At 43.0% G+C, this 25,366-nt stretch overlaps 1 protein-coding gene across 1 annotated transcript in view; it reads left to right on the forward strand.

The window, feature by feature from the left end:
• The window catches only part of Nbas (NBAS subunit of NRZ tethering complex), a 327,757-nt gene that overhangs the window by 208,514 nt on the left and 93,877 nt on the right, over positions 1-25,366 (forward strand). The window contains exons 39-41 of the mRNA XM_075984028.1: positions 8,150-8,226; positions 8,561-8,698; positions 22,851-23,080. Coding sequence (XP_075840143.1) covers positions 8,150-8,226; positions 8,561-8,698; positions 22,851-23,080 — 445 coding nt within the window. The remainder of the gene's footprint in view (positions 1-8,149; positions 8,227-8,560; positions 8,699-22,850; positions 23,081-25,366) is intronic.

Below are 25,366 nucleotides of genomic sequence, written 5' to 3' on the forward strand. Positions count from 1 at the left end.
TCCTGTATTCAGTCCTGTCTTCCCTGTCTACCTAAGTTCTGCCCTATCAACAGGCCAAGGCAGTTTCTTTATTAATGCTAATCACAACACAAAGAGGGGACTCCCACATCATGTAGCCATAATTTTGTTTCAGTTAAACAGGTTTTCATTTAGAAATGCTGGATTAGAGATTATACATTTGTTTCATTTAATAAGAAAATGTCGGGCCTCTCTTAGTATTTAAATGTGGTGCGTTCCTGTCCTTTAGTTCTTCAGTCTGGCAGATTCTGACCAGCACCACATTTGGCATATCCTCCGTATCGGATCCACCCTACATTCTGGCCTTGGGCACCACTCATTAGCTGTTTCAACTCTCAGACACAGCTCTCAGAGTCCCACCCGTAGGCAGCCTTTTCAACCATTTTGATTTTTTTGGCTGTGTTGCAGTTCTTCATGTTTGTTAAGAAATGCAAGCCGGTGTGCGGGGTGAGGGGTGCCTTTGCCTTCCGGTGCACCCCTCACTTCCTTGTTCTGTCCTACCTTGTCTTCCTGGTATGTTGTTCAACCTTTATTTTGGATTTTCTTTTATAGAGTGGTTTGACAAGGAGAACCCAACCGCAGAGACTTTTGCATTGTCGGTGTAGTCAGTTCTTAAAATCATGGTTCTCCAGAAAGGAATGGAAATCTCTAGGGCCTTTTATTAAGGTCAATTTTAGGAGGTTATCCCATGAGTGAAGACTTACCTTGTGCACAGAATTTTGGACATGTTTCCCTTGTCTTGGGCAGTTGAAATAGATGTTAAAAAGCCTAGTACGATGGGTCAGGATGTTCAAGTGTGAGTGAACTGGCCCAGCTCTGAAGCCATCCTAGCAGTGGTGCTGCAGAGAGCAAGGGCTAAAGTGGAGACGTGAGAAACACAGGCCACTTATGGCCATCTACTAACAGCCATGAAGATTATAGTTGTGTGGACTTCCATCCCCTAATGCTCCCTATAGTAATTTGTCCTGTGAATCTTAGCAACACACACTAACAAACAGATAGGGCTGGTTCATTGCTTGTAATAGCATGGGATATCAACAACCGGATGTGTACTTATAGTAACTGTCTTACTTGGCTTTCCTGTTTCCTATCTGTACACATAACTGGTTTTTAAATTTGGGCCTATGTTCATAAGGTTTGAGATAGTATTATTCAGAGGGTTTGTGTGTGTGTGTGTGTGTGTGTGTGTGTGTGTGTGTGTGTGTGTGTGTTGGGAGAAACTAATTCATTCAAAGTATCAGTTCCATCAGGGCAGATATTTTAAAAATGATAGGCAGTTTAGTCAGTGCCTCTTGTTACATTCAGGAATGCCATGAGCAAAGGCCACCTGTGAATGTCAGGTTGATTTATCTGGTGTATGTGAGACTGGCATTTGAAACCACAAATAAAAGTCACCACACACTCAGCCCAGATAAGAAATTTTAACTTTAATTGTTTAAACAATGGGTAGATCTGGAAAAGGTTTGTTATTTTTTGATATGGAGACGGCCAGTTATACTGGCTTAGTTAACACTACAGTAGTCCTACTGTGTGAAGAGGACACGAAAGGAGGACTGAAGGTGCTAACTACAGTAGTCCTACTGTGTGAAGAGGACACGGAAGGAGGACTGAAGGTGCTAACTACAGTAGTCCTACTGTGTGAAGAGGACACGGAAGGAGGAGGACTGAAGGTGCTAACTACAGTAGTCCTACTGTGTGAAGAGGACACGGAAGGAGGGGGACTGAAGGTGCCAGGTAGGGGGTTGGAAGGTTGTTAAGAGTCATTCTTTTAAAGGACAAAACCTTGAATCCGGATATTGCAGCACGGAAAGAAAGGTGTGTGTGAAAGCCCTTTGGTGGTGACCCATCAGGAGTTTTGATTACTTCCTGCAGAGCAGGGAGCAAAGAAGAGACTGGGGTCCTAGATGCCTCTTGAATTTTAAGTCTGGTTTACAGGGATGAGTGAAAGGTGTCAGAAATACTGAAGTCATTGTGTAAAGAGGAAGAAGTTGGGGCAGAATGTTTGTGCCATCATCAACATATACTTAGCAATGTCAAGTCTTCTGAGATGGGTTGAAGGAGAAGGGAAATAGACCAGAGTGTCCATTGACATCAAGATTCTGGGGGTTTATCCACAGGATAAACTGTAAAGTGGGACTAAGATAAAGATATGACAGCAACCTCGTCCACCATCTAGGGGAGAAGAGGTAGAGGAGAGACCATTTGAGGACAGGTGGAGGAAAAGTCATGTTGTTGGAGCCCACAGACAGAATCATCTAACCTTGTGCAGTGCCACAGTGAGAGCTGAAAAACGTAAAGGAAAAGGAAGAAAATTAGGTTTCACAGCCTGTGGTCTCATATCAGTTGGGATGTAGTTGGGATGCAGGGATGCAGAACTCAGGAAGTGGACATGAAGGCAGTGAATATCATGAACTGGACCACTCATTTAAGATGAGCAATGAAAAGGAAGGAACACAGCTGAGGTGTTAGCATGGCTAGTTGCCAAAGGAAGGATGTTTTCCCCCAGCCATCCATGGCATGTGTGTTGGCTGACGGCACATAGGAAAGGAAGGACTTACTGGGACTCTGCGATGTCCTTTGCAGATGCATGGAAAGCCCTACCATCTTCTACAGAGAAGATGGGGGGCGACTGGTACAGCTGCTGTGGAGAGCTGCATAGGAGTGGTAGGCAACAGCAAGCAGCTGCGGGTTGACACACCCCGTTAATCAGGCGTGGCTGTTAGAGTGTACAGTTTCTTTGGAATGAAATTGGTCTTCCTGCTTAAATGCAGTTACTAATTTGTTAAGAATTGTGATTTATATAAAATGGAAGCAATTGCCTCTTTTACCTGTGGTACATACCTGTTATAGGAAAGACTTACCATTCAATCAATGTTTGAGGAGAAATTAAAACAAGTCCTACTGAAAAACAGCACTTCAAGCCAGTCGCTGATGGAGGAAATGGGCTCCTGCCTGCTACAGACTGCCCTGCACTTTCCCTGCCTTGCTTCACTTACTCTTCGCTTAGGAGGTCAATATTCTCAGACCCCAAATCCAAAATGCTTTGAAAGGCAAAGGGACTTTTTGTAACTTGTTTCTAAGCCTGAGCTAAGCAGACACGAGGCTTTTACTGTCTGCTTATCCCCTGAAGTTGAGAGTCTGAAATGCTTTGTAGCTCATTTACTCATGCCAGCGGTTACTGAGTGTGCTGCTGTAAGGGTGTCTTACGCCATGTCCAGCAGAGTCTCCTGGAGTCTGAAACATTCTCTGCGCTGCAGCTCGGATCAGGAGGACCTGGTCATTTTCCTGGTGCTGTCTAATTCTAGAGATGGTGCTCTTCCTCCTCTATCATTTGTCTGAGGTTCACCGTGCAGTTCTAGATTTTTGCCCTAGTTATTCCAGGCTACAGCAGGGATTTTAGGTTTCCTTAAGTGTGCAGACACATAGGTATGAAAATAATTGTCATGAAGGGAGGTGGTCGATACAGACCCTAAAACATGGGTAAAAGCAGCTGGTAGGCAGCAGTGGCTAGAGGGATCAGGGAAGGCATGTGTAAAGGTCGTTATTGATGTTCTCATAAGAGGAGAGGGGAGCATGCGCAAGGTTAACTTTGAGTAGAATGAATAGCCCGAGGCTATCAGTTTAGATTCTAGTTGTCTAAACCAGGCCCTGGAGTGATTAAGATTGATAATCGTGGGACAGTATATTACAACCAAGTCAGAGAAACTGGTGCAGAGCCTTGAGTCTGGGTTTGTTTTACATGTCAAATCTAGGCTCAGGGACTACTCACCATCTCCAGCATCAGCTAGCTCCAGGAGGACGGCCTCTCTGGGATTAGCAAGGATTCCATAATGTCAAAGCAATATAAAGATAGAAGATAGTGTAATCAGCATAGTTGTGTGTCCGGTGTCTGTGCGGGTGGTGTTGTGTTGTAGCAAACATTCATGTCCACAGTGATGGCTTTCACAGCAAGGGCAATGGTGACCCTTAGAAAAAGCTTCAAGTGGCGTTTTTGTTAGTACTCATAGTGAATGAGAATTGCCCATTTTTGTTCTATTGTTATTTGGTATAAAAAGAGAGAGAGCACGAGCATGGAACTCAGGACCGCGAGGGGTGCACCCACACATTGAGACAATGGGGATGTTCTATTGGAACTCACCAAGGCCAGCTGGCCTGGGTCTGGAAAAGCCTGGGATAAAACCGGACTCTCTGAACATAGCGGACAATGAGGACCACTGAGAACTCAAGAACAATGGCAATGGGTTTCTGATCCTACTGCATGCACTGGCTTTGTGGGAGCCTAGGCAGTTTGGATGCTCAACTTACTAGACCTGGATGGAGGTGGGGGTTCCTTGGACTTCCCACAGGACAGGGAACCCTGATTGCTTTTCGGGCTGGGGGGGAGACTTAATTGGGGGAGGGGGAGGGAAATGGGAGGCGGTGGCAGGGAAGAGACAGAAATCTTTAATAAATAAATAAATTTAAAAAAAAAATACAAAAACCAAAAAAAAAAAAAAAAATGTGTATGTATATTATTTAAGTTCAGAGATGTTATTAACAGTTTGGGACATAGTATAGCTTTTTTAGAATAAATTTTCTGGAATTTCTAATGCAGATGAAGACTTTCCCATTTTTAAATTGTTTGCTGGAGGCTGTTTATTCTAACTGCCAGCATTCCTCTTATGATGCCTTGTTTGTTTGCTCTGGAGCATCTTCCACATTGTGAGCATATGCCTAGTTACACCCCCTATGGAAACAAACTTTAATCCCTTAGTGGTGCTTTGGTTTTTGGAAACTAGGAGCTGCACAGTAAATCAAGGAAAAGTTGAGTTGATGCGCCAATAAAGATGTGATGACAAGACTGTCAGTAACGGGGCTTAATTTCCCAGGTGGGACTGAGCTTGGCTCTAACCACGGCTCTGGAAAGCCAGGTCCTGCGCTAGCTTGCTGGAGCAAAGCCACTACCCGTGAGGCAGATGCACCTGAGGGATCCTGGGAAGAGATGAGTGGATTCAGATAAAGGAGTGAGATAATCTGAAGAAAATTGAAGTAGAATTGGAAATAAACTAGGTCAGGTTTCAATTAAAGGTCACATTTGAAGACTTCAAGAAATAAAACTAATAGGGAAACACTGGAATTTCCTTAAAAGGAGGTTTCCAGAGAACTGGTAGACTCCACTGAATTGTAGACAATGTCAGATAGACATTGGTCAGAACTGCAGCTCCTCCCCCCCCCCCCCCCCCCCCCCCGCTTCCCAGAGAGCTCCCTGGGAAATGAAGTCCATTGCTGACCATTGTGTGGGAGGGTTTCTGTAATGTGCAATTAAAGTTTTCTTAAGTAATCCCGAATCTTCTGCAACCTAAGCTTTGCATACTTTCTTCTATTATTTTCAGTGTGCAAAACATAAAGCTTGTATTGTAGTTCATCCTTAGGCTTGAAGTCTTCAGGGACACATCGTCACCTTGGGCTTCTGTTTTGCTTCTATAATTGTTGGTAAAATCGGATTCAGGCTTTTTATGTTGTACTTTTAAATTATTTGTTTAGAGACTTGCTCTTGTCCTCACCCATTCATTCCGGAATGACAAGGAATTTGCTTCTTGTCTTTGAGAATGTCTGCTTAGAGAAGATTTCCCTTAATACTGAGTGAAGGGATGAGTTTGGAAGTGGGTTTTGAAAGGAAGATCTTTTGACTGAAAATGTTCTTAGAATTTATGATTTCTTTGGAGGCCTGAACATGGTTCCTAAGGCCTGGAGAAACGTTAGGGATACATCTTTTCTTTACAGAAATGGGACACTCTGGAAAGGGCAGACTAGAGAAAGCACAGTGTTTTCTCCAGTGAATCACCACAGGAAAATTTGAATTTGAAGTGGCAACCTTTGACACTTGTGGGCTCTTCCTCCTTCTTCCTGCCATCAGCTAAGCTCAGATTATACTAATAACTTAAATATTTGTCCACGTAAGGCAAGTTTCCTGTGGGAATCCTGCAATGCATTTCCAGAATCAAATTCTGTTTCCTTTGTGCTGTTCATACAGTGTTCTCTTCCATTTTACACACACATACACACTGAAATTAGAAGTTACAGTAGCCATTCCCCGTGGAAGCGGCCGAGCCACACATGGGCCTTTTCACTTGCACTGTGCAATGTATTTGTATGTACTTCCCCAGCACAAGAGATGAGAAATTCATAGCAGTGAGAGCCAGCCAGAGTAACTGCGCATCTTCCCTTAGAGTTCACGCTCATTGCTGCACCCTGCCCATCCTCCTCCCCTAAGAGCCTGTCTGCTACATATGTACTTATGTGCATATATTATTGTCTAGATTTTAAAAATGAAAGAAAGCATGTAGATTTTCCTAAGATTGTCTGACCATGTTTAATATTATACATTCTAAGTCTGTCCATTTTCTTGTATATTTTGTGATTTCATTGATAAAATGCTATTCAGCCATCAATTTGATGCATATCTGTATATAATTTGGTATACATCCACACACGTATATATAAAACTTTCCCCATTCATCTGTTGATGGACATCTAGCTTGATTCCAGTTCATTGCTATAGTGGATAATGCAGGAATAAACATGAGGTGCAGATATCTCTATGATGGCATTTGAGACTATATGTTTTTTAAACAGTGAATATACACTGTGAGCATACATAAAGCCACAAATAAATAAAATGCATCCTTATCAAAATAAATCGTGTGTAAACCCAGAACTGATTGGCAATGTACTGGTCTGTTAAAGTTATGGCATTAAGCAGGTTGTTGCTTGTAATAATTCTTGTGGAAAAACTCTTAATGGTTAGAGAACTTTAGTGCATGAGTAAAGCAAATGGCTGGTTTGCTTTTTGTGAACAATGAGGAGGAGTGTTGTTCTTGTAAAGAACAAAATTGCCGTCATTTTGTTCATAATCTAGGGACTTTTCCTAGATTACAAAGCTATGTATTTTTTTATTTTTAAATTTTATTTTATGTGTATGAGTGTTTTGCAGAAGTGCATGTATGTCTGTGTACCATATATGTGTATGAGTGTTTTGCATAAGTGCATGTATGTCTGTGTACCTTATATGTGTCTTGTGATCACAGAAGGCAGAAGAGGGCCTTGGATCCCACGGAATTGGCATTATGGGTAATTGTGAGTTATCATGTAGGTTTGGGGAATTGAAACTGGGTTCTATGGAAGAACAGCCAGTGCTCTAACTATTGAACCATCTCTGCAGCCCCTTATTAAGCTGTCCCACTGTTCTGGTCTTATGGTATTCATGTAATCACCACAGTTAGCTGTTCCGGATACAGAGGGTTTTGCAGCAAGATCCTTGTCTTTGAAAAGGCTACGTTCTGAGGACCCATCATAGATGTCTTTATGCTTGAACTTTACAAGACCTGCTCTGTCAGGGATACCTCAAGTGTTAGTAACACGCACTCTAGATTTTCCCAGTTACAGAGAGATGGGCGTAGTTAACATAGTTTGATGTGATCTGTGTTAAGTCAGTGCCAAGTACAGTTTCATGAGCAGGTAAATTGTGTTAAGCTGTTTTTTCATACAAGGCTAAAAGCATGACACTTTTGACTAAGTGCCATGTGGTTCTAAAGCAATGTAAGGTAATTTTAAAGATTTTTTTTATTCTCAAGAATATCATACATATATACAGTAACTATATTTTTACCACCTATTTTCCTCCAGTTTTCCACACTGGCCCCCCTTCTAGTTCCATGCTCCCCCCATTTTATTTTTCTGTATTTCATTAACTCTAATTAATGTTACCGCTATGTGCATGGGAAATCCTCCTGGTGGCCACATTCTTAAAAAAGAGCGATTCCCCCTCCCCAGTTGCTCTCAGCTGCAGAAGGCAGTGTTTCCCAGGACTCCTCCCCTCCCCTGTCTGCCTCCTCTTCCTCTGTGGTCCCTGCACCTGGCAGGTGGGGGTGATGCTGTAGATGTTTCCGTTGGCACTGAGCACTCATGGCTCATTCTCAGCATTGTACCAGGCGAGCATCTGTTCGCTGACTGCAGCAGAGAGCAGCGCAGGTCCATGCGTACGAACATAAATATTCAGTGGGAATTTTACAGCATGGCTTTTTAGCAAAATAACAATAGCAAGTTCCATCCTGAGTAATGCAGTTTTTGTGTTTATCCCCTCTACATTCAGTTCTTTTGCAGCTAGCAAGTGATGCTTTGCCGCATGACATGACGCTGGCTCTTGCTTATCTTCTTGCCTTACCACAGGTAAGCTCACCTTAGCAACAGAGAACTTAAAAACACAAAAGCCTATCTTGGGAATCATTGTCAGTGAAACTGTGTTTGGTATATGTCTTCCTTTCCTGATAATGTCTAGGTACCAGAGCTCAGTCAGTATCCAGAGACCAAACTGTGTAATGCTAATTCAATGTTCAGTTTGTCTTTCAATCTGCTTTTATATAGTGAGGTCTACTTTATTTCTGAACTTTCTTACTGCCTGTTATGATGGACTCAAGCTGATATGATAGGAAGTTTGAATTATAATCCTAGGGTAATCAGTGTGTGATAACTTCTGAGTTCATTCTCCACCACTTCTTCCTAGGTGTTAGATGCTAACAAGTGTTTTGAGAAGCAGGCTCACTCGGCATTGTCTCTCCAGCTGGCAGCGTACTACTACAGCCTACAGATCTATGCCCGATTGGTTCCATGTTTCAGGGACAAGTGCCATCCTCTTTACAGGGTGAGTCCTTATGGTTTCTGCTCTACTATTGAGTTGAATTATAGCCTTTCTGAAATAGTCAAAATAAGCTTTTATATACAATGGTTTTCCACAAACAGCTCTATCCTTTTCTATGAGACATAGCTGCTTCTGGATAGCATAAAGAGACAATTGTCTAATACCAATGGTAAATCTTTATCCTCTCTCACTTCTTCAAAGGTGATTTTACTAAGCTCTTAGGAGAGACTAAAAGGCAAAATTGGTTTTTTACTTCCCATCTCCCAAGGAGACTGACTCTCTAAATTAGCATAGTAGACACCTTCGTTTCTTTTCCTATTCTTGTGATAAATACTGACACATGTTATAGGCTAGGTTTACCTTTAGTTCACAGCTCAAGGTGCATGCCATGTTGGTGGAAGTGGGCAGCAGGATCTTGAAGCAGCTACTCCCATTCTGTCCATAGTCGGTGCATACACGCTGTTTAGTCCCCTCTGTTTATAAGTCCAGGATCACAGCCCGGGGAAATGTGATCTGTGGTGGTGAGTCTTCCCATCTCAGGTGACACAGTCAAGGTAATCCCCCTTAGGGATGTCCAGAGGCCCACCTCCCAGATGATCCTAGATTCTGTGGTTGTAAGCTTTCAGTCACCATCACAGCGAGCGGTGTGATCTGTGAATGATACTGCACCTTTCTTTATGATCCCAAGGTGAGGAGGCACCAAGTGTACAGATGTAATCCTGTCTACATTTGCCACAAGCTCAGGTGTTCCTCATTGCTAAGTTCTGAGTGACAGTACTATTTGTATTCCTGTTGTTGACCAAAAGTGTGGCTGTCACTACTGGGAAATCCTGCAGTTTACTTGTGTGAAGCACATGTAAGGATCAGCATTAAAAAGTGATCTATTATTTGATTTGGATCATTTTAAGAGAACTTCAATGCATAGTTAAATAGATCAGGCTTTCACAGCCACAGTGTGTACACACCTAATGTCTACTGAAGCAAGATTCTCCTCCTCTGGCCAAGGCAGACTATGAAGAAACAATTTCAAATTTCACAGGTTTATCAAAATTTTAGCTGTCATAACCATTCTAAATACACTAGTCCCTTAAAGCATGTGGATTCTACATGTGAGAACAGTTGCTCTCATCTTTCAGTTTTTATTTAAAAGACGAGTGGGTGTACCAGTCTATCACGGTATAGGGTTATCTTCCTAGGACCTGGCCACTGTTGGGTGTGCATTGTTCCTAGGTCTGTTTTAATACCTTAGTAGCGTTTGGCTAAGCAAGCACTGTGTTCTTACCCCACTAAGTGTGAGGCATTCATTTAGGGACTGTACCTGATCTATGTAGCAGAAATGGCTAACTAGTCAAGGCCTAGAGGCAATATATACTTCTCTTTTTGTTCCAAGGTCCATGTTTTCTGTTCTTTCAAGATGTGAACAAGCCACACTGCAAGTCACCACTTCCATGCACGGAGCAGTTCTAGCATGCTTTCTCCCTACTGTGGTGAACCAGATTCTTTGAAAGTATATGCCAACACAGAGCTTTCCTCACTCGAGATTCTTTAGTGAGGTGTTATATTAGTTTCCTTTCTACTGCTGTGACAAAATTCCATGACCAAGGCAACTTAGAAAAGAAAGCATTTAATCGGTCATCTGGTCCCAAGGGACTGGAATCCTGATGGCAGAGTTAAGGCATGGAGGAAGGAGCAGCTGAGGGGACATATTTCAGACTGTAAGCAGCAGGCACTGAGAATGGCTTGCGTCTTTTGAAAGCTCAAAGGCTATCCTGAGTGACACACCTCCACAACAGTGCCTCTCCTGCTACTCCTTCCCAAACAGCTCCACCATAACATGGGACTCTCTGGGGGCCATTCTCATTCAAACCAGAGCAGGTGTCTTATCATAGAGATTAAGTGGGGGCTAAGTGGGGATTTGCAGTGAGTTTATTTTTTGCTTGTTTTCATTAGTACTTTATTATACCCAATAGGAACAAGTAATTTGCTTTAAGACACCAATTTGTTGAAGCACAGTGATGCTTTACTTTGCCAAATGCATTGTACCTTGTTGTAAACGTGACTATTTTCCCAGAAGGTGAGCTGACTCTTGAAGCACAGTTGACTGTGTTCTGGATGTCATTGGCATGCAGCACAGGTGCTGTGTGAAGGGGACCTCTCTCCATTTCACTCAGTCATTGTGTTCATCAGCTTTTGGTCATGGCTGCAGTCACCCAAGAGAAACATTTTTAAAAGAGGGAAGATTTCTGCTGCTATTGTTTGTAATTTCCAAGGGTTGAGTTCTTATTGGGTTGACCTCACTGCTGGAAGGAGGCATCCCACAACCTGATGGTAGTAGATCTTGGGGGAGGTTGCAGAGAGGATTATGGGTTTCTCCTGTTCCCTGTTATTCCATCTTCTCTCCTAGCCTTGGGGATACAAGTCCATTTCTTATCAACGTGACACCCAAACACATCTCCCTAGATCACAGCTTTACATCCCTGACCCCCAAAGAGGTCATATCTACAGTATAATGTTGACTGCATCCAGTCCAGCACCAAGAGTCTCTCTCCATTGTCTTAATAGGTCTAACATTATTTGAAGTCCCACATTCCAACTGTCTTCCCGAGGCTAAAGGCATCTCTTAGCTTCCAGTTTTAGATCTTTGTCCATGGTTGGTTGATTCAATTGTTTAGAGTATGAAACAATCAGAATACCAAGGTGGCAGGAGTGTGTGGCAGAGGCTGTCCTCTTCCAGACAGCAGGGAAGCAGAGAAATGAGGCTGTGGTCCTGCTACAGGATTCTCTCTTTCCCCCACTTTATTCAACTCAGATCTCTAACCTTTGGCACAGTATCATCCACATTCAGGGCAAGCGTCTCACTTAATGCCTACTGGAAACACAGATACGCTCAGAGGTACAGTTCACGAATCTCCTGAGAACTTAAGCTTTCACATCCAATCAAGATAACAATGAACATTAACCATTATAGCCATCTATATATCAGCTTCCAACCATATGCAATGTATTCTGCTGCATTTTCCTTGAATTCAGAAAATGCCAAAGCTCTCAGCACACTTATCACTAACTACCTATAACACCTCTTACTCTGGCCTTCCCATTGGGATGTAAAAGGAAGATTCCTGACCTCAGTGATCTACAAGTGTTCTCCCCATCTGTTAAGTGATGCACAAGGTGGCTGCAAAGATGGCCAGGGATTAAGAGCATATCCTGCTTTTGCAGAGGACCTGGATTTGGTTGCCAGCACCTGTGCCAGATAGCTAACCATCACCTGTAACTCCAGCTCCCGGGATCCAACATCTTCTGGCATCTGCAGGCACCTATCGTCATTTGCATATCCTTGTATATTTAGATCCATATATACAAATTAAAAAAAATCATTAGTCAGGGAGAAGAGAGAGCACGCTATGTGAGCTGCAGTATGCAGGAGCTGGAAGACTGTGTGCCGAACAAGGAAACACCATTCCCTAGACCCAGTACAGCTTCTGTAGCCTTTAATTCTCAGCAGCAGCAGCAGTTACCTGCACTGGGCACACAAAAGACTAGCTCCATCAACAGTCAGTCAGGAAAGGGAGAGATTTTGTGGCCCTTACCTTGCACCTCTGGATGGTTGTTTTATCAGTAGAGTCTGGAAGAGAGTCACTGTCTTTAGTCATGTGCATGCTGCTGAGCCCTCCATGCTTCAACCTGTAACTCCAAACCCACTGTCACCAAATGATGCTGCTTAACCTTGGGTCACAAAACAAAACACAATACATGTAAGAGATTTTGGGGAGGGGAAAGTGTTGACATAGTTGGTAGGGAGGGAAGAGGGGTTGGTATGCAAAGCACACACTTGTTAAATTGTAAAAATATGAAAGTAAAACTTTTTAAAAAGATAGTTGTATGATGTGTGGATCAGAGTACTGAATGCTAGAGACAAGAGGACCAAAGAGAGATTCAGTATATACTCCACGTAACAGCTCTGAGACAGCAGGAGACCTGGCCCCGGAGCCGCACCTTGACCCCTTCTGTTTCACTTTCAGAAAAATCTCTAAAGCATTCTTTGGAGGAAAATTCTGATTAAAGTTGTCTTTGCTCTTCTCCCCCATACTGAAAGCTCCAAGTTCTATGTATACGCAGTCCCTGATAGGTGTGACTGAGTGTGCAGAAAACTTTCCCATCTGGCCCTCACTTGGTCCTTCCTCAGAATTGCTTACCGTCTCACTGGAGCACCTTCCTGGAGTCCTCCCTGTCTGTGCAGGCATTGCTTACACACTGGAGCACCTTCCTGGAGTCCTCCCTGTCTGTGCAGGCATTGCTTACACACTGGAGCACCTTCCTGGAGTCCTCCCTGTCTGTGCAGGCATTGCTTACACACTGGAGCACCTTCCTGGAGTCCTCCCTGTCTGTGCAGGCATTGCTTACACACTGGAGCACCTTCCTGGAGTCCTCCCTGTCTGTGCAGGCATTGCTTACACACTGGAGCACCTTCCTGGAGTCCTCCCTGTCTGTGCAGGCATTGCTTGCACACTGGAGCACCTTCCTGGAGTCCTCCCTGTCTGTGTGGGCATTGCTTGCACACTGGAGCACCTTCCTGGAGTCCTCCCTGTGTGTGGGCATTGCTTGCACACTGGAGCACCTTCCTGGAGTCCTCCCTGTCTGTGTGGGCATTGCTTAACACTTAGCCCGTGCCTGCCCCTTCATGGTGTGCATACTATGTTATAGAAAGTTTATCATTAGATAATGAGGTATTTGAAGGCATGGTCTGTTGTGTATAGTAGATTTCCCAGTGCTTAGAGCAGACCCTGGAATATGAAGGGGTAATAATAAATGTTTCTTGGGAAGACGGCTGAAAACTCATACTTCTATAGTATATCTTAAATGCTGGAGCCGTGTGTTTTCAGTCTCACATGTGCCGTGGTGTTCTGGAGGGAGCAGCAGTGAGCACATAAAGCACCCCCACTTAGGAGTTACGTTTTCCTGGGGAATCAGGTCTGTGTTAGTCACTGTTTGTGGCTTCAATAAAACACTATGACCTAAAGCTACTTACGTAAGAGTTTATTTTGGCTTAGGATTCCAGAGAGTGTCTGTAGTGGCAAGGCAGGCACAGCAGCAGGAGGCCTAAGCAGGAAGCTGAGAGATCACATCTTCCACATAAACACAAAGCAGAGGGTGAACTAGAAGTGGAATGTGGCTAAAACTCAAAGCCAGCCCCAATGATGTACTTCCTCCAACAAGACTGTACCTCCTAAACGTTCCCTAACTTTCAACCGTGCCACCATTGGTAGGCCACATGTTCAGATACATGTTCAAACTCCCACATAATATCAAGAGTAAAATGTAAAGGTAAGTAATGGGAAGTAGAGGGGTGTGTGTGTGTGTGTGTGTGTAGTACTGAAAAGGGTCAGGAAAGGTGGCAGTTGGTAAAGGTTATCGTTGAGTAAAGACAAAACCATTAGCATCACTGTGCAGCCACTGATCGGAAGAGCTTTCTGGGCAGGAAGCAGCAACACCAAAGTCACAGAAGGGTCATTGTTCAGCCATATATCCTGTAGTGGTTTATCTCAAGGTATGTGAGTTGGTCTTAAATTTTTACTCTATAGAATTCAAAGCATAAAAGAGTGCCTTTTTATGTAAAAGTATGTTTAAAAAATTATGGAAAGGGTCTTCCTAGTTGTCCCAGGGACTGTCAGGAAGGGTTGTAACAATAGTCAGCTGAGCAACTTGTTCTTCGGAGCTTCCAGTGCTCAGTAGAAATAAAAAGTGTACCATATAGCCACGTGTCTGCTTTAAAATGCCTTCACTCCTGTCTTCCATTGGGCCTTGTGAGCAGCTCCATTGTGCAGGGGACAGCTGTGCTCAAAACGGCTCAGAGGACTGTGCTGCCTGCTCAAGGTTACCCTAGGATAGAAGGCATCCTGTCATGGCTTTTTCTGCTCATTACTTGGGCATGCTGCCACTCTGGCTTTTTTGCAAAAGAAGGAGTGTCACATTTTTTGGACCTGAGTGATCTTTCTGGCATACAAATCTAATGGAATTTCCCAGTGGGATATTTTCATGTGCTGCTGTGTCTGTAATATGAATTCTAAGCTCCTGTGCATGACAGATAAACCCCCAGTGAACTGCCTCTCTTTCCTATCCCTCAGGCCTGCTTCCCGACATTGCCTCTTTCAGAGATTGTATTCTAGCTGTTCTGATATTTTATTTCTCAGAACTAAAATCTTGTGTGTACCTGTGTCGATATGTGGATATAATCCTTTCTGCCCAGCTATCTACTCCCCACTGTGGACAAATGAATCTGAGCCAAGGTACCTTCTCTGATGCCCTTCTTGCCTCCTCCATAGGCATGGGCCACTTTCACTCATCTCGTTATTCCTTGCTTGTGTGCTCAGGGTAAAAGGTTCTTTCAGGATATTATAGGTGATGCCAATGTGTCTCCTCTCAAGTCAGTGACTGTATTTGAGGACAGAAATCCCGGTTTTTCCTGTATCTTCAGGACCTAATTCCCTATGCATTCTCAGTGACTGCTAACTGGTATGTACATAAATTAAGAACTCTAGTCCACTGCTGTGCAGTGGGACATTAGGACACTAGGAGCTTCAGATGAGCAAATGTGAGGCCTGACCTGCCCAGACTGGAGGAAGGAGGGGCAGTGGGTGAGCTGGAGGCTTGGAGTACACAGGAGTGTTCTGAAGACTGATGACCCATTGCTTGACTCACAGTGGCTTCCCCTGCATCAGACAGCACTGCTGAGTTTGGAATTAAATATGACAAAGTCCTGATGAGTCATCCTGGAAAGTGATATGAAAGTGGTTTCAGTTTGTTGTCTCCACATAAGAATACCCAGTGAAGCTTGCCTTTCCCTCATTGTCAGTGCAGTGGTTCTGGTTTCCCAGTCTTTTCATGCTCTCTGCTCCCTGAGGCTCCGTGTGCGGGGACCCCCCTCTCCGCGGTAGATGATAGGATCCTGCCTGTGCACTATGAAAGTGGTGCTGTCCTGAGCCAGCCTGCAGCAGCTGGAACTCACCAGGGTTTTTAGGTGGCATTTGGGGCAGCCTCTTGCCAATAGTTCTCTTCAGTTTTATACAATGATTGATAAATGAATAATAGAAAATTACTCCATCTTCTAACGTTTGTCCTAATTTGATCTCTTTTACTACATAATCCACATGTAGGCAAACATACAGCTACAGAAGATGGTGTTCAGTAAATTCTGTTTCCATTTCATACCTGTCCAACTGCAGATCGGAAATTCACATTTAAGAGAAGTTTATTTCGGATAGATTGTGCTGTGCCTTGCTTTTCACTCTCATCTGACCTTTGTGGTTGTGGTAAATGTGTTTGGAAGTGTGGTCTTGCTGTCATTTGTAAAGTCCTGAGCCAATATCAGTTAAAAACGGAGACATGTCCTTTAGCTTTATAGGCTAGAGAAGCAAATGCAACAGGGATTATATCCCAAATTTCATGAAAAACTATTTCTAAAGTGTGTGTGTATGTGTGTGTGTGTGTGTGTGTGTAAGATACTAATAGAAATTACTAAGTAGAACACTGTCTCAAAATAATAGCCCTAACGGGGATCCCATACCACTTACAATATCACAAGCAGTATTACCAAGAAATGGAGACTGTCAAACACAGTAGACTAACTCCTTTTTTGCTGCTTCAGTAGTATCAGTGAGTAGACATTTTTGTAAATACTTGTGTATACCTTGGTGTCATAAGACCTTTACTATATTCTTTAAAGAACTATTTTATTCACCCCTTGAAGAATTTTTACTGTTTGGAGGTAAATAGAATGACTCTTCATACTTTCCTTTTTAGAGGTTTTGGTGCCTTATGCTGGTAGGCTTTTCTAGCCTGTGTGATATTTTGCATTATCACTTGAACATTGAGTATGGAAGATTTCAAAGCTAATCACAATATCTTTTAGCCTTCTTAGAGGCTGAAAGCTTCCACATTTGCGAGTCATGTCTTCAGACTTCTGGGAGAACAGGGTGGGGTGGAAAGACAAGAAAAATGGATGTTAGAGAATACTCTAAACAGCAAGAATTCCCAAGTAAAGTTGGGTGTAAGGCTGGTTGTAGAGCACTCAGAGACATGACTTAGTGGCATAGAGACAGAGTGTGGAAGGCCGTGTGGTTTGAGTTTTCTTCCCAGCCATAGGACTGCAGCTGCAGGCCCCTGAAGTACAAAGCAGGCACAGAAGATTAAAACAGCTTGTCTGCCACCCTGCCCCTACTTCACCCCTTGTCTGCCGCCCTGCCCCTACTTCACCCCTTGTCTGCCGCCCTGCCCCTACTTCACCCCTTGTCTGCCGCCCTGCCCCTGCTTCACCCCTTGTCTGCCGCCCTGCCCCTACTTCACCCCTTGTCTGCCGCCCTGCCCCTACTTCACCCCTTGTCTGCCGCCCTGCCTCTACTTCACCCCTTGTCTGCCGCCCTGCCCTACTTCACCCCTTGTCTGCCACCCTGCCCCTACTTCACCCCTTGTCTGCCGCCCTGCCCCTACTTTACCCCTTTTCTGCCACCCTGCCCCTCTTTCACCCCTTGTCTGCCACCCTGCCCCTACTTCACCCCTTGTCTGCCGCCCTGCCCCTACTTCACCCCTTGTCTGCCGCCCTTCCTCTACTTCACCCCTTGTCTGCCGCCGTGCCTCTACTTCACCCCTTGTCTGCCGCCCTTCCTCTACTTCACCCCTTGTCTGTCGCCCTGCCCCTACTTCACCCCTTGTCTGCCGCCCTTCCTCTACTTCACCCCTTGTCTGCCGCCCTTCCTCTACTTCACCCCTTGTCTGTCGCCCTTCCCCTACTTCACCCCTTGTCTGCCGCCCTTCCTCTACTTCACCCCTTGTCTGCCGCCCTGCCCCTACTTCACCCCTTGTCTGCCGCCCTTCCTCTACTTCACCCCTTGTCTGCCGCCCTTCCCCTACTTCACCCCTTGTCTGCCGCCCTTCCTCTACTTCACCCCTTGTCTGCCGCCCTTCCCCTACTTCACCCCTTGTCTGCCGCCCTTCCCCTACTTCACCCCTTGTCTGTCGCCCTTCCTCTACTTCACCCCTTGTCTGCCGCCCTTCCTCTACTTCACCCCTTGTCTGCCGCCCTTCCTCTACTTCACCCCTTGTCTGCCGCCCTTCCCCTACTTCACCCCTTGTCTGCCGCCCTTCCTCTACTTCACCCCTTGTCTGCCGCCCTTCCTCTACTTCACCCCTTGTCTGCCGCCCTTCCTCTACTTCACCCCTTGTCTGCCGCCCTGCCCCTACTTCACCCCTTGTCTGCCGCCCTTCCTCTACTTCACCCCTTGTCTGCCGCCCTGCCCCTACTTCACCCCTTGTCTGCCGCCCTGCCCCTACTTCACCCCTTGCTGGGTTATGTGAAGTTCCTGTGAAAACACTTTTCAAAGTTTCAAATGTTTGCATTTGGAGAAATGACTGAATGTGTGTACCAAATAAAATATTGGAGTGTTTCAAAAATTACTTTGGAATATTTTGAGAAAAGTCATAATTGCATAGGGAAATTTTCACTAAAATTTAAGTTGAGTTTTAGAAGTAATAATAACCAGCTAAGTCCCTTTAGAAAGAGAGGAGATAATGGTGTCAGTAGGCAAGTAATTCACAGAGCAGGTGAGTTTACAGTAGTCATCCTGCTTGCTGCGTATGGTCTTTACGAGCATTGTATTGAAGAAATCACTTCAAGTTTAAAACCATATGACTTGATGAGGAAGAAATGCCAGGAATCAAGGCCTTTGAGGCCAATTCAGTTATTTCTCCTGTAGAAGAAATTTACTTTTTCTTAGAATGTTTTTGTGAAAACTTGTCTCTTTTTCTCATGTTTTTCACAGTCATTTGAAATATTGAAAAATATGTCAAATGTAACAGATATTGTGGTAATTCATACACTTGTCATGCATAATTCCCTAAAGAGGTATGCTCAGGGAGCCAAGCATAAAGTGCTGTTATTGTTTGAGCAGGAAAGACTGGTTGGGAAATGTAACTATTCTTAACCTTCCCACACTCACATAGGTATGAAAACAGCTCTGCCTGTGCTATAGAATGGCACTAAGAGATCTGTCATTTGTAAATCTGTCGTTCGTGAAAGGACTGCAGTGACTAGTCTCATCTATGTGTCATGGGGAATGCGTATGCACTGGTCTTAAAGCTTTAAGAGAATACCTTCCCTGAATTTCATGTATAAAAGGATGCTTCTAGAATGCATTGTGCTTGGGAGTCAGGCCCTTGCATACTCTGCTACCTGCCTAGCAGTCTCATATGAGTTCTTAGGTCCCTGCCCACCTGAATACAGAAATGGCCATATGAGACACCTGTCCTCCGGGTTGTTCTGTTAGCAGGGGCTCACTCAGCGCAGGTGTATGAAGTCTCAGCCTTCCATCCTGAACACTTCGGTACTGGGGTTTTGTTCTTAAACATTTCATAAGTAATGTGAATAAATTTGATGTACAAAGTTGTGAAATAAGAACTATTCATACAGGACTAGTTTCACAGTAAAGTAGACGAGATTAAGCTGTTTCAGCTTGTGCGACTCTATTAACTATCATCTGTTGTTCTGAAAATATGTCTTACAGAGAAATCGGTTCTGAATACTTAGTGGAAGCATGCAGTAGAGTTGTACCCTCATTTCCATACCTGGAGGGATTTGCGAGGATTTATCTTATTTTAATGATTGAATTTGTGTGCACTCATAGGAGTTTAATCTTAGGAAGGTGATCATCCAGTACAGCTTACCCTGCCCCCCCCCTTGTAGAAACTGAGCACCAGGAGAATCAAGAAAAGGAGATAATTCCTCTCTTCATGGCATTCCCCGGATTGGTAGCCTCTGGTTGTGCACTGAGCATCTATTCAGATCCTCCTGTGAACTGCTTAAGAGTACCTCTAGTCAGTCGCTACTTTTTAATTCCTTGAAAATAAGCTATGGGTGTAACTTGTTTTCATAAACAGTAGAGAGAAAGGAGTGGTTTGTTAAGTAAGCTTCTGTTTGCCATAGATGACAGCCAGCACAGAGACCACAACAGTCCTAAGTACAGAAACTGAGACTAGAAGAGTCAGCCCCCAAGAGTCATGTATTCTGTACCCTGTCTTCCAAAGACTCAGGGATCAGTGAAAAAGTGGGGGGAGTGTAAGAGCTAGAGGCAGTGGATGACTATAAGGAGGTACTCACCATGGTGATGTCAGCGTGCACATGACCCAGAGAAGCCCAAACCAGACCAGTTTCCAGCATAGAGAACAGAGTTGGCCATGAGGTTCCACCCAGTGAGGGAGATTTTGGCAGTTATTAGCTCTGAGGAAGGAAGGGACCATGTTCTCTAAGAGATGAAGTCAGCAAAGCTCTAGTAGAAAACCACACATTCATGACTATTTGGGCAGCATAAATTAGCACAGAACATGCTAATTTGGGTAGGAATAGAAGGGGGTTAGATTTGGAAAGTCTTAGGGAAGGGAGGGTAAATATGATTGAAATGTACAAAATTCTCAAAGAACTAATAAAAATTTAAAAAATACCTTATTTGTGTTTTCCAACAAACCAAAGAAGGTGTTGACTAACAGTCTTTCTTAGTGGAGAAACAGAGAAAATGAACTCTGAATTACCCTCCACCAGGTGGGGAACAAGAATGTAAACTATAACTACCGACTTAAAACTCAGAACACCTTACCAAACACCTTATTTTTGTAGAAGATTCTGTCGTGTTCTAGAAAAGATGGATTTATGACATTCTCATGGACTCTTTCCTCCAGAAATTATGATATAATAAGAGAAGGGAAGCACAAATTATGTAACAACAGTTGCCATAAGGTTTTTCAAATATCTTTCAGCATGCTTTACATTACTTTTTTATTTTGGAGCCCTCCTTTATGCCATCTTGGTTTGTATATTTTCTCTTAGGCTTCTAAAGCTGTTTGAACCTTGCTTCCAGTTTTCTAATTTATTTATTATTCATCCATTCAGTCAGTCAGTTTTTATTAATAATTCTAGACACTAAAATGTTTATATCTAACCTTTGCTGGAATATATCTTTACATTTCTTGGGGCCTTTCTGATGCTAGTCCCTGATGTTAGCATAGCTATAGCTCTTCCGAGAAGATTTTTTTGTCGTGTTCTGTTTCTCTGTAGCATCCCAAGCTCATTGTGTTTACTATCTTACTAATGCTTGCTTCCTTGTCTCTCTCAGTAGGTTGCATCTCTAGAGTAGCAGGGCACATTCTCATAATACATTGTTTGGTACTTATTGTGTAACATGAGTGGGGCCTGCTTGTTGGGGTTTCTGCCCTTCCCAGTTCCCCACAGCCGGCAAGCCCCAAAGAAAATCACACAGAGATCTTTATAAGCTATAAAGCTGATTGGCCCATTAGGTCAGGCTACTTATTAGCTCTTGTAGCTTATATTAACCCATTATTCTGATCTATGTTAGCCATGTGGCTCAGTACCTTTTTCAGTGGGGCAGATCACATCTTGCTGCTTCAGTGATCTGGGCAGGAGTGTGAGGGATCAACTTCCTCCTTCCTAGAATTCTCTTCTTCTCATTGCATCATTTCTACTTCCTGTCTATTTTTTCCACCTATACTTCCTGCCTTGCCAATCAGCGTTTACTTAAAACATGATGACAGATTACAGACAATTCTCCTGCACTACTAGTGTGCCCCCCATTTTTTGTAAAAGAACATATGAAAAAATATTTTTAATTCCATGTATACTTCAATTGTGAAGGCCACTGATTTTTTTTAAACGTTGTAGATATTTGAGATAATTTATTAAGCAATTTAACTGACCACAACAATTAATCTGGCCATGAAGTAACTAACCAAACAATGTTCAGCAAAATAACCACTGGTATTGAATACCTTCAGTTGGTAAATAACTAAGACAAAAATGGTGGCAGAGATAAGAGTTAAGGAATAGAACAGAACAATTGTATTTCTTTAAAAATGTATCTTAAATGAATTAATATGGCCCTGTGGCTTCCTATAGTAGAATTTAATGTCATGTTTTTTGAGATTAGGACCTAATATATAGATAGAGAGATTTAGGGAAAAAATGAAATGCAGTTAGGTTCACTTTTATTTAAGTCCACCTGTTAGAATCCAGTATTTCTCTATTTGGTTTTTATCTATGCCTCCAGACTGTTCCATAATAGGATGAAGAGAGCCACTGACAGGCCAGGGTTGGTTGAATAAACTCAACATTGACAAATCTCCAGTGTAGCTCAGAATAATGGGTTTTCTTGTTAAAATGTTGTCAGCTTACCATCATTAAGAATGGAGTTCTGAGAAACAAAGACTGTGTGTGTGTTTTTTCTTCCTAAACTTATTATAAAATATGTAGTTTGTCTCCTAACAATCAGGATAGAGTGAGTTAGTGTCATAGTATGATGGTATTTGTGTTTACAGAATCATGACTGAGTCTGTTTTGCTTTATTGAGTTTCAACACACACACACACACACACACACTTCAATCAATAAGTATAACCACTTAATCACTAATTTACCTGCTCTTATATCTGTTGGATTCGCTGTTATATTCTATTTGAATAATAATATTGCTTTTTGAGATGCTACCAAGAACCATAGGCCCTATGTTCTTTTGAGCGACAAATCAGAGTCAATAGCCAAATCCATTGATGATTGCAACACTTTCTTTATATCTAGAAGTTCTTTTGACTTTTGCAAGCGTGAGTAAGTTTTTATTTTTGTTTTCTTCACCTGTTCCCTGAAGAGAACATTCTTCTCCTTTGCTGTCTACCTTCTATAGGGAGGTTATTAATCTGTATCTTTCTTACTGAGAGTATTTAGGGTATATACAGAGGCTATGGGAGGAGGAGAATGTCTTTGCAGAGTGAATTATTAAAAGTGATCAGCAAGTTAGAACAAAAATGTGATATAGGTTTATAATAGTTGAAAAGCTGAAAATATTAATCCTTAAGTTGTTCAGAAAGTTTTTAAGATGGAAAAAAGATCAAAGCAGGAGTCCAGAAAGCTCAGCTCTGCATCCTTTCTTTGAGTTGCATTAAGTGCCACCTCTGCAGCTGGCTTTTAGGAGACTATGATTAATGTACCCAGCAGTGGGAAGTACCATTTAGATTTCCAGGAGCTGCCTTCTACTCTTTTTATATACCTGTTCATATTGTATGCCCCAAAATGTATAAAATACATTTTCTTCAACTTTCACAGGTTGACCCCAAAATGTTAATCAAGATGGTTACCAGGCATGTGGCTCAACATGGACATGAGTCCTGGCCTGAAGACCTCGTGTCCCTGACCAAGCAGCTTCACTACTACAACGAGCGTCTCCTAGATTTCACCCAGGCTCAGCTCCTTCAGGGCCTGCGGAAGGGTGTGGATGTGCAGCGGTTTACTGCTGATGACCAATACAAAAGAGAAACCATCCTGGGCCTTGCAGAGTAAGTGCTTACCTTGTTTCCTGAGGGGGTGGGTTCACAATGCAGAAGAATGAGTTGAATTCATAAATTAGCACGCATAGTTGTTAGGAACCTTTCTCCAACCTCCCCAGTCCTGTGAGGAATAGATAGCACATAGACTATCTAAGTAGTCTTAATCTAGAGAAGTCTATCATAAGCAGACACAGACTTGTGAGCCTATTAATTTCGGTAGTAGCTCTGAATTGTGTTGGGGTTTCGTTGTTGGTTGCTATTAAGCATCTCAGCCTTGGTAACCCAGTTCCAGAATTGTGTCAGTTCTGGGGACCTGGACAATGCCTTGGTAAAGAAGGATGGTGTCTGTGATGGGACTTTAAAAATGAGATGGCCTCTTATCCTTGGCTGAGAATCTCCCATCTCAGAGTACTTTGAATTGATATTTTTTAGTGTGTTTATAGATACTGTGGTGGTTTGAAAAAAGTAGCCCCCAAAGGGAGTGGCATTATGAGGAAGTATAGCTTTTTTGAAGTGGGTGTAGCCTTGTTGGAGGAAGTGTGTCACTGTGGGGGTGGGCTTTGAGGTCTCATATGTGCTCAAGCAATACACAGTGTCTCAGATCACTTCCTGTTGTCTCTGAGTCAAGATATAGGACACTCAGCTACTTCTCCAGCTTGCACACTACGTCAGTTTGCACACCACCACGTCTCACCATGATGATAATGGAGTAAACCTCTGTAACTTTAAGCCACCCTAATTAAATGTTTTCTCTTATAAGAGTTGCTATGGTCACAACAATAGAAATCTTAACTAAGATAGTTACAGTTGCTCTCAGTTTAGAAAACCTGTTATAGGGACAGGTGTCTACATCCCATTTTCTAGAAAAACAAGCCATTTTCAGCTTAGTCTCCTCACAGAGCAGGGAAAAACTGCCATTTGCCTTTGTGAGTGAAGAGGAGGTCCTACGTGAGAAGGTGGTACAACTTAAGCCCAGTTGCAAGAGTGGCTCTCCAGGAATGGAGGAATGGAATTTATTTCCTTGTGTTTTATTTCTGGCTTGCTGCGTTTTAATAAATTAGATCCAGTGAGTAATAGTGACTGTCCTGAAGATGTGAGAAAACGGCCACCCACGTCATTAATGGCAGAAACTGATTTTAACTCCTCCACACAACCATGGCATACTCACTGTGGAGCACACCCAAAGTGTCATGTGTGATGCTCTTCAGGCTTCACCTGAAGTTTTCCATCTTATAGACAGCCCTGTGATATCAAAGTATTCTTATCTGCATTTATTAAATTAAAAAGAAGTTGCTGCTTAGGGATGGTCAATGGCAAAGTTTACATGAGTGATAAAATCTAGAAGCTTGATCTTAATTTGAGTCTGTCACATCTCTACCACAACATGGTGTGCCTTCTTGTACATTGTTTCCACTCTCAAGGAAGCTCTAGCAGGCCATGCAGGTTAGTATTATGGTATTGAGACTTTGGTTAGATTGTGTGTTTGCTGATAGGATAGTTATTTGTGTCTCCTGAGAAATTCCTTTGAAATACCAAAAATTATTTTGATGGTGGTAATGGTATGATATTGTTCAATATGATCCTTTAAATTCTTACAAAGTGGCAAAGAAGTATAGCCAGTCTCTGGTAACTATATTATCCTGGACCTCTTTGCTCTTGGAGGTATCTGGATCTTCTGTGAGGTCTGAGGTCTGGATCTTCCTTCAGGCAGTGTGTGAAGATCCGAAGGAAAGAGTGGAGAAAGCCTGTGCCAGTCTCAGTTAAGAAGTGGCTTCCTCTTAATCATTTCTCCTGAAAGGTCAGCTTCAGAGTCAATTAATGTCTGACTTGATGGTATCCTAAGTTAGTGCACAGCCCAACTTCGTAGCTTCTAGAAGAAGAATCTGAGAAACAGGTTTTTAAGGAGTTTTTCAAGGTCACACAGCCAGGACTTGAGCCTGGTTTCCTTCTTTTGGCCATTTGTAATCTTGCTGGCATGTTGATGGTTTTTTATGAGAAGATGATTATGCAGAATACAATATTGTGAGGTGGAAAGTGTCTTAGATTATTAGTTACATTTTGCTGGAGTTTTTTCTATGTATGCAGCTAGCTTATGCTATTTGAAGTATGTCCTCAAGGATAAATGTATGCTTTTGATAAATATATAATAGATTCTTTTATATTCTGTAGCTTAGAAAGATGCACTGCGGTCCTTGGATGGTTTGTTTAAATTCTCTCATAGTTTCACTGGGGTTTGAGCTTTGCCATTTCTGAGTTGGTGAAGATTCTAGTGTTTAGGGAAGTATTAAATAGTTT

Source organism: Microtus pennsylvanicus, chromosome 8 (assembly GCF_037038515.1).
Source record: "Microtus pennsylvanicus isolate mMicPen1 chromosome 8, mMicPen1.hap1, whole genome shotgun sequence".
Classification (NCBI taxonomy): domain Eukaryota; kingdom Metazoa; phylum Chordata; class Mammalia; order Rodentia; family Cricetidae; genus Microtus; species Microtus pennsylvanicus.